The sequence below is a fragment of the Molossus molossus genome, unplaced genomic scaffold (assembly GCF_014108415.1).
Source record: "Molossus molossus isolate mMolMol1 unplaced genomic scaffold, mMolMol1.p scaffold_m16_p_14, whole genome shotgun sequence".
NCBI lineage: Eukaryota > Metazoa > Chordata > Mammalia > Chiroptera > Molossidae > Molossus > Molossus molossus.
Genome location: NW_023425349.1, coordinates 78,474,626 through 78,485,090, shown reverse-complemented (window position 1 = coordinate 78,485,090; position 10,465 = coordinate 78,474,626). Strand labels below are relative to the sequence as shown.

The window sequence follows — 10,465 nt, the reverse complement described above, 5'->3', positions numbered from 1 at the left end:
CCCATTAATTCCTCAATAATTTCTTCTCAGAAACAGTCTTTTAAGCCCTGGCCAGTTTGGTGCAGTGGTTAGAGCGTCAGCCCACGCACCAGAGAGTCCCTGGTTTGGTTCCCACTGAGGGCATGTACCTTTGTTCCTGGCCCAGGTTGGGGTTGTGTGGGTGGCAACCAGTCGATGTTCCTCTTTCACACTGATGTTTCTCTCTCTCTCTCCTTTCCTCCTCTCTCGCTCTTGCTCTATCTGAAGATAAATTTTTAAAAAAATGTCCTCAGGTGAAGATTAAAAAATAATAATAAAAAAAGAAAGGAAGAGGTTTAGAAAGAAATAAAGATAAAATCTTTAAAAAAGAAATAGTTATTTAACAAAAGTATAATTATTTATTTATTTTTAAATATGTTTTTGTTGATTTTTTTAGAGAGAGAGGAAGGGGGAGAGAGAGAAATATCGATGTGAGAGAGAAACATTGATCAACTGCCTCCTGCACACCCTCTACTGGGGATTGAGCCTGAAACCTGGGCAAGTGACCAGGAATCGAACCAGGACCTCTCAGTCCCTGGGACAGTGCTCAATCCACTGAGCCACACTGGCCAGGCGAAAAGGATACTAATTTAACATTTTTTCCCCATGAATTTTATTTTTGACCTTTGCCCCACTTTTTACGTTGTAGATGAAGAATGTCTCAAATACTTTCTTCTTATTATTATTTGTAAAAAAAAAAAAAAAAAAAAAAATCAGATGAAGAAAAGTGTAAAGGAACAAAAAGTCTAAACTTCACTAGACTAGCAGTTGAAAACTTTTGTCTTATGTTTTTAGATATGTTCACAACAGTAAATCCAAATGGCAGCCAATCTGAAATATCTGTGAGAGCAACAACTGATCTGAATTTTGCTTTAAAAAACTGTAAGTATTGAAAGGCACCATTGCAAATATGAAAAGCCCTTAAAGCAAGATTTCAAAACAGCACTTGAGTATTGGGTAGGCACAAGATCTTAGTGGGGCTAAGGTCAGAAGTCTTAGTTCCTAAACAGGGAGACCCCATGTCTATTACATGGACCAATGCAGAAGGCAGGGAGGTTCTTACATTTCTTAGACTCCCCATTTTGGTCTGCATGGAAATAAAATTAAATAACTAAATTTAGAACTAGAAAATTGTGTGTCTTCTTAGACACACATTTTTACTTCTTTCTGCTTTGTACCTTCATCTTCAAATGTTATTTCCTATCCCACCTTTCCACCAAGCGTAACTATTTGATAGATGACTTTGGAGGCCATTAAAAGTCTCCAAAATGCATATAACACATCTTTTACCTTGGTGTGACAGCTCATTTGTATGAAACACACCAGCACAAAACAAATACAGGGAGAAGAAGAAGAAAGTAAATAGGGAATTGAGAGTGTTGCTGGCAATGGAGTTTCAACCCTGGTGAAAGACAGGCTCGGTAAGCCTGATAATGAGTAAAGCTACGTGACAATAATGGAATATTTTGTGCAGTCTCAAACCTTGGGACATAAATGAGATAGGGACATTTCAGGGGCATACATTAATTAGACAGATGACTCATGGGAATTTTGTTTGTACAAGTAAACAACCTCTGGAGTCATTTGGGACAGGACACAAATCCCAGAGTCTGTGGAAGAAAAGAGACCAGGTACCTCAGATTCTAGGAGATGGATGATTGAGGGCCCATGGAGGAGATCCAAAGCCCTCACTTCTGTTCCCACAATTCAGGTCCCCAAAGATTGTCCGAGAAAGTTGGATTGGGATCAATTGTTGCTATTTTAAACGGGGCTCTGACAGAAGGAGGCGGGCTGACATGGATGGAACATTCCAGAGGAATGAGCCCCTGGAGGAGACCGACATCTCCAGAATGACTTTGAATAACAATTCTGTTAGGCTCCAAAATTCTGAGGGCAAGTAGCTGAAGCAATCCAGACACATTTCCCAGAACAGAGTAAGAGGGTTGCACAGCAGAGGTTAAGGATTTCTGACCACTTGTTCTTGTGCTGCTCACTCCAGTAACAATCTCCTTTTCATCCTTTCTTGCCACCTTGTATTGGTGCTGTCTGTAGGCTCAGCCTGAATTCCTTCTGCCCCCTAGAACTCCGTCTGTGGAGGGATTGCCCGTACTGCTTACGGAACTTGATTGACTCCTGTGTTAAGCAAAGTCAACTGAAATTTCAGCCCACTTCATGGGGGAAGGTGTGGTCTTCCAGTCACAATTGTCCCCAAATCCACTCTTACTGACATAGCCTGAGATATGCACTAAATCAGGCCTGAAAAATCCTTGATTTGGAGCCCAAATCTTGATATCCAAAACTCGGTTTTGAGTAGTAAGCATGCATATTTCCAATTTACAAAGAAGTTGCTGCTGCCTCCTCTTCAGGTCATTACACTGACCAGCAACCAAACTGTCCTGGGCTGGTAGGATCACTGCACAGCCTGTCCAGGAGCCAGTGAGACAGTGTATCCAATGCAGTGATCTTCCTTCCCTCTAAAGAAAGCTTGTGCCCGGGACCCCAGCTTTTCCTCTCTCCTGCAAAATTACAGGCTTATGAATCCCACCTCAGGCAAAAACTTCCTTTTTTCTTTCCCCTCCTGTAAGTGATCTCAAAAAATTGTCAACATCTTTCTCTCTCTTTTTTTTCCCTCTCTCTCATTTTCTTTTGTCCATTTTTAAGCTTAAATGTATGCCTAATTACAGAGGTTGAGTCAATATTTTTATATGCTGATAATCCATTATCCCTTTTCCTAGATAAACTCATCAATGAAACAACTACACCTCCTACTGCAAAACCCAGTGAAGAATATTCTAAAGAATCCTCTGAAAAAAATCTTCCAAGTATTAAAGTTACTTTACTGTAGTCATACCTGGAGCATATCATTATATGAGTAAAAATTTAAGTTTTACTACTCTGAGCATTTCATAAAGTAATAACATGCTTAAAGAACTTGTACTGCTACAATTTCAAGTCGCTCTGAAATCTTTTAAACTGAAAATCTAAGGGTCAATTTTCAGATGTATCTACGGGTAGGAAGTGAGCTCTTTGTATAATACAATTTTATTTTAATCAAGTGTATTAAATTCATATTTATACATATTTATGCTATACATACATACATTTATATTTAATGTAAACTATAACAGAAATATATGTATAAATATACATTTATATTTATATAACTATGTAATACATCTTAATATAACTTTTTAAAATTGCATAAAAATTTCTATCTGCTTGAGGAATAAACTTTTCTCTGCATAGAGTCAATTATTAGTGTTTCCTAAGATTACCTGGGGTGGGGGTGCTGGGAGTAAGAGGTTGCAACAATCAAAATCATCGTTTACTTTCCTGTCAAGAATATTGTTCCTTATAAAATATTTGTGAAACCATAACAACCTGGAAAGGTTCTCCTCTGTGGTCTTGAGTGAGTGTCTAATTGAGGACAAGAGACCTGTTGTTACATGAAACCCTATTTTCTCCAGTTCATCTAACACAAGTATGTTCCTAATATGATTACTCTAATTTCATTTGCATTTTTAACACTACTAAAAATAAAACTAAAAACCTTCAATATCTTTAGTAATTTTCACTAAAGTTTTAATTTACTAAAAGTAAATGAAGAAAAAAATAGTAAAGAACCCTCTGGAAAAAAATATCGAAAAATTTAAATGGATAACAACGCAGTCATACCTGGATCATATCATTATATGAGTAAAAATGCAAGTTTCACTACTTCAGTTCGGGGTTACATTCTAACTTCTAACTAGGTATTCTAGTCTGACAGGGCCTGAACATTCAAGAACTTCCTGTCTTACCTCCGGCCCATGCCCCCTGCACATTCTTCATTCCAGACCACCTGAAGCTCCAAGAGCTCATCCACCCTGCTCAGGACTCTGAGTCTGGAATGACCTCTCTCACCTTGTCTGCTGGCAGACAATGTCTAGTCCTCTGCGCCTGTATGGAAACATCCTCTCCCCTTTGCAGGGTTTCCAGCTTTTGCAAGCTGATTTTGGTCCCTCCATGCACCCCCTGTGTGTTTCCTTTAACACCCTCCTTCTCCTGCAACACAAGCGCAGTGATACCTGTCCGCTTCCGTAATGGAGTATGTTCCTTGAGCATTAAGACTGTCTTGTTCATTTCTGTAACTTCAGTGCAACCACAAGGTCTGGCACGTGGTAGGAATTCAAGGTATGCTAGTAAATGGCTACACTGACAAGCGCATGAATGAATGTTCTATCACAAATTTACCAAAGCCAAATTACCTTAATTTGTCATCCTGTTCTATTTTGCTTTTTAACCAGGATCAACCCAGGGTCCCAATGAGCCTGCATTTTGGACAATGTTAGCTAAAGGTAAACTCATAGTTGTTAGGTAACTGGGAAATGTTTTGTAGTTCTGAAGCCCTATGTAAGAAATCCCAGAACAGTGTAAGTAATTCTAATTCTGAGAATTAATGTAACATTTGTGCCATCATCACATGTAACAGCAAATGCAAAACACACCCAGAAGGTTGATCAAGTATTTCACTTTTTCTGATTCTCCTCCCAAAAGTCTTATGCTCCTACAAATGTTGCGATCAATTTTTTGATGAATATAAATTTTAAATAAGGCTCTTCCTCACTAAAGTTCCTCTTTGTCTTAGGAGCAGTATGCACACAAGCACATGGAGATATGTGAATAAATGCAAAGTACATATCAAAATGTGCATGCATAACATTAACGTGTATATATATAATAAATATTTAAGCATGCATTATACATATAATATGCATATCATATATATACATATATATGCATGCACAGATGTAATGTGAATACCATAGATGCACTCATGTATAAATGTAATATCACACACACATGTGCCTGCAATATAAATGTAAAGTATACACCATATTCAGTTGATCTTCATTACTTGTATATTCTGTATTTGAAAATTTGCCTACATCTAAGATTTATCTGTAACCCCCTAAAGCAATACTAGAAGCTCTTCTGCGGTAATGTGCAGACACGCTCAGAGCAGCAAAAAAATGTTAATTGCCTGTTGCTCACATTCCCAGCTCAGATAGAAAAAGGCAACATTTTACCTTCTCTTTACAGCTCTCACACTGTAAATAAGTCTCATTTTTGTGGTTTGTGTATCGCTACACGTATTTTGTGTTTCCTGTTGGTGATTTTTCTATTTAAAATGGCCCCCAAGTATAGCAATAAAAAGCTGGTTAGTGTCCCCGAGCACAAGACAGCTGCGGTATACCTTGTGGAGAAAATGTGTGTTAGATAAGCTTTGTCTAGGTGGGAGTTATAGTGCTGTTGTCTGTGAGTTCAATTGAATGACTCTGCCATATATACTAAAATAAAGTGTCTGTAAACATAAACACGCATAAAACAAGGTTTTGTATTGATTGGTTGATGAAAATGCTGTGCCCTCATAGGAACCTAAACCTGTACTTCCCCTAGGGTTATAAAGATAACTACCATGAATAATGAGAATAAACTGTATATATTACACACACACACAGTTTCAGTAAATGAATTTTGTTTACCATAACGTCAATGTTTGTTTTAACAGTTTTAAACGACACAGCGGAGGAGGAAGAAACAAGAGATCAATTATTTGAAGCAATTCCAAGTAAGAAAAAATACTTCAATTAAGTGAATACATACATACTTGCACACATTTTAGTGTCTGTATGGTGATACACCTTGTGTAAGGTGTATGAAAGAGGGTAGCCTAGAGACTAACATTGTAGCAGAGAGGACATTTACTGTTTTAGGTAAGTTGTGGTTTTTAAACATTTTTCTCCAGTTTCCATATTGCAGAAGACTATTTCTATTTTCCTGCTGTGTGACTTCTGTTCCTGAAACAGATAAACCAAATGGAAGAGGAGGCAAGTGCTTAAAATATAGAATGCAGTTTGCTTTCTTAATTAATAGATTTTGTTTTTAGAGTAGTTTTAGGCTTGCAGAAATTATAGAGATTTCCCTATATCTTTCCGCCACTCAGTTTTCCCTCTTATTACCACCTTGCATCAGTGTGGTACAGTTTTTATAATTTATGAGCCAATATTAGTACATTATTAACTAAAGTCCATAGTTTACATCAAGGTCCCCTCTTTGTGTTATACAAATCTATGGCTTTTGACAAATGTCACGTGTCCACCATCACAGTAGCATACAGAATAGTTTTCCTTCCCTAAAAGTCCCTTGTGCTCCATCTATCCACCTCTCCCTCACCCAGCTCTGGACCACCACTGACATTTTCATTGTCTCTATAGTTCTGCCTATTCCAGAATGTCACATGGTTGGAAACATACAGTACATAGCCTTTTCGGAGCGGCTCCTTTTGTTCAATAATATGCACGTAAGATTCCTCCATATATTTACATAGCTTGACAGTTCATGTCTTTTCACCACTGAATAATGTTCCATTGTATAGATTTACCAGTTTATTTATCCAGTCACCTATTGAAGGGCATCTTGACTGCTTCCAAGTGTTGGCAATAACAAATAGATCTACTGTAAGCATCCACATGTAGGTTTTTGTGTGCCCTAAATTTTCAACTCACTTAGGTAAATAACCGAGGACCATGTTTACTGGATTGTATGTTAAGGCGACTATGCTTATCTTTATAAGAAACTACCAAACTATCTTCCAAAGTGGCTAAACCATTTTGCCTTCTTGCCAGCGATGAATGAGCGAATGTCTGCTGCTGAATGCAGTAATTTTTATTAATGGATTAATTATATTTATCTGAGCAAAAAAACTCCTGATTTAAATGGAAAATTTCATGACAAGGTAATAAATTAATGTCCCTCAAACCTCTGTCTTGCAAATAAGCCATTGAAAAAGGAATAGCCTCTGGTACTCCATGGAAGGCTTGTCACATCGGTCTGCACCTGAGTGTCAGACAAGAGCAGCCTCTTGCTTTCAGTGCTTCGAGAAGATGGAGTGAGGCGCCTTCGTTCGATGGAGAGCTAGACGTAGCAATGACAAATGCAAGGCCACTTGAAAAATGGTTTGCATTTTCACGTGATTAAATTGAGCATGATGGATTTTTTATCACACACCGGGCACATACTACATGCCAGTGCTTTACAGACGTTACTGTGTCAGTCCTCACAGCAACTCCATGAAGTTGGTATTATTTCCATTTTACAGATGAGAACACTGAGGCTTACAGAGAAACTCTGTTCAAACTTGTAATTAGAGTTTCCATAATTTCCAGTGGTTAGGAATTCCAAATCATCCTCTAGTACTATAAACACATCTTTTTTACAAAAACCCTCTTATGGAGTAGCTAGCAATGCAGTTCAGAAGCACAGAACATTTTAACATAATTTGTTTGATTAGTCCTGAAATAATCTGCCTCAAAGTCAAGATATCAGTCTTTGACGATTGTGTACGTTTAACTCCACTTTGACAATCATAACTTTTTATTTATTTTTATTTTTTTATCCTCACCTGAGGACACTTTTGCACTTATCTTCAGATAGAGCAGGAGGGAGAGAGGGAGGGAGAGAGAGAGAAACATCGACATGAAAGAGACACATCGAGTGGTCGCCACCCGCACGACCCCAACCTGGGCCGGAGACAAACTGCAACCGAGGTACATGCCCTTAGCGGGAACCGAACCCGGGACTCTCTGGTCTTGGGGCCGACGCTCTAACCGCTGAGCCAAACCGGCCGGGGCGACAATCATAACTTTTTAAATCAGAGAGTATAAACATGGGAGCATGTCATTGTTTATTACCAAAATATCAGTATGTAGAAAATAATGAAAGCCCTTGAAACTTTGGGGAACATGTTGGGAGAAAGGGGAGAAATGGGAAATGATATATTTAAAGTCATCATTACATAAGTGTCTACTAAGTCAAACATATATTTTAAAAATATGAAATTTGACAATAAAGATATATTTTTCATTGATAGAGTTAATAAAAAGACTTTTGACATCTCTGGTTCCAGACATGATTTTTATTACATAACTTATTTTAGGAAGTTAAATACGTTTCCATTTCTTTCTTTAACATCATGTACACTTGGTCTGAGCTCAGTAATAAAATGGCAAGTTCCCTCTTTTTCTAAAAAACTTTTTTTTTTCTTCATTGATTTTTAGAGAGAGAGAGAGAGGAAGGGAGAGGGAGTGAGAGATAGAAACATCAATGAGAGAGAACATGCCTCCTGCATGCCCTCCACTGGGGATCGGGCCCACAACCTGGGCATATTTCCTGACCGGGAATCGAACTGGTGACCTCTTGGTGCATGGCTTGAAGCTTAACCACTGAGCCACATCGGCCGGGCTCAAGTTCCATTCTTAAGCCTCATGCAGAAAGCATCTGGTGCACCATCCTTTAGCTTAAAAGAAATATCAGTGCATGTCCCAATAGTAAAACAGCATCTTTTTCTTTTGAAGGATATGTATAAATTTACACTTTTGATAGTAATCTCTTTAGAGTCTTGAACTGGTTTTGACTAGGCAGAGGAGAAATCTGCTACATACACATTCTAATATTGGCAACCTGGGTTTGAAGCAGATTCGGCCACTATGTAGTTCTGTGCCATGGCAAATTCAGACGCTTCTGTGATCCTGTGAAATGCAGCAGAGGCGAGCTCCTCCAGGATTACTGTGCAGGTTACGTGGAGTAAGTTACCAGACCTGAGGGGGGGGAGGGGGATTGTAGCCTATATAGCCTTTTCCTTTGCATTGACTGAGGGTAGGAGAGTGACTACTCCCGAGGATGGAAGGCCTTTCTGCGGTGGCTTTGCAATCCTTACCCCTCCAAAAAAACATGCTGAACACAATTACTCTCTTCCATTGCAATTTCTTCCTTTCCTCTCAGGCTCTGATCTGAATGGTACAAACGAAGATGAAGGGGCAGACACACAGGATGACAAGTTAAAAATAATGATGGGCATCTCACTGTTGACCCTCATCCTGTTCGCCTCCGTCTTGGCAGTATCCAGTGCCCTGCTGTACAAACTGAAGACGAGGTGAGTTTACAGACCTCGGAGTGTCTGTAACATACGTGATGGGAAGCTTCCACCCATTCTCTGTCAGGAAAACGTGACTCCCACATTTATCTAGAAGGTATTCAGTTGGTTCCATTTCCCCTATTCAGAAAGAAGCACGAGCTGACTCTCAGGGAATATCCCTCTTGAACATTTCCCCAATATTTTAAATAATCGTCTGGAAATAGAAATCACCCTAATCGACTGGAAAGGACAAAGAGAATCTGGATAGGCATCCTTTCTGGATAGCCCTGGAACAAAAGGGCTGGGAACGCTGTTCTAAATAGCACATCTGCTTAGGGTCTAACAGTTTTCATTCATTTCCATGGCGTTCTACCAAGTGACAGATATATTGGACGGAATCATACACTGAACTTTTGTGATGCTGTTTTGAGTTGAGATGCAAACGTACATAAAACAAATCTTGATGTGTGTTTTCTTTTTCAGTTATAAAAAGCAGATTGGGAGCGAGTACACAGTCAACCCGGAACTGGCATCTATGTCATACTTTCACCCAACAGAGGGCGTGTCAGACACATCTTTTTCTAAGAGTGCAGAAAGCAGCACAATTTTGGATCCAAATCCCCCCATAGAATGACGGACATGACTTCCTCAGGTTGGAACGAAGACATGAATGAGATTTCAAAGGGAGGACGTTCCTACCGATAAATAGAGAACTTGAATTTTTTTGTCATAAAAAATATCTTTCTTTGTGATTCACATAAATGTCATGATTTTGAAAATCTGCTGAGACATTTACATTTTTTTCTGGTGTCCTAAAAGGAGGACATGTTCAATAAAATTATCTCAGCTATAAAGTGATTTAATGGAAAAATTAAAAAAATAATTTAAGGTATGGAAAACTCATCAAGTAAAAATAATCGTAGAAAGTGACTTACGAAAAGTATTCACTAGAGGCTGTTTCAATTTTGATCCTCACCCGAGGATAGGTTGTTTTTTCTGTTTTGTTTTCATTAATTTTTAGTGAGAGAGAGAAAGAGAAACATCCCTGACCAGGGATCAAACCTGAAAACTTTTGATCTATGGGTGATGCTCCAACCAACCGGGCCAGGCAAAACTGTTTTGTTTTTAATTTTTTTTTCTTTATTGATTTTAGAGAGAGAGATAGAAACATGATGAGAGAGAACATTGATTGGCCACCTCCTGCATGCCACCCACTGGGGATTTGGCCCACAACCTGGGCATGTGCCCTGACTGGGAATCTAACTGGCGACCTCTTGGTGCATGGGTTGATGCTCAACCACGGAGCCACACAAGCCAGGTGTAGGCTGTTTCATTTTTAAATGAGGACATAAATATTCATTTACCTAACCTGAGGGCATTTTGAGGACTTTCCTGGTAATCATCATGACCTACACCCCTCCCCACCAGCAAAGCAAAAAGAATACACCTGTTCATGTTTCACTAGCAAAACAGCTGTGCCATATCAAGACA

General features: G+C 38.9%; 1 protein-coding gene across 1 annotated transcript; it reads left to right on the top strand.

Annotated features, from left to right (window-relative positions):
- The first annotated feature begins 815 nt into the window (after positions 1-815).
- Positions 816-9,608, top strand: EQTN (equatorin). Its single transcript, XM_036260374.1, has 6 exons — positions 816-900; positions 2,754-2,840; positions 4,305-4,355; positions 5,570-5,629; positions 8,842-8,992; positions 9,458-9,608. Exons 1-6 carry the CDS (start codon positions 816-818, stop codon positions 9,606-9,608), a joined length of 585 nt encoding a protein of 194 aa, XP_036116267.1.
- Positions 9,609-10,465: the final 857 nt, after the last annotated feature.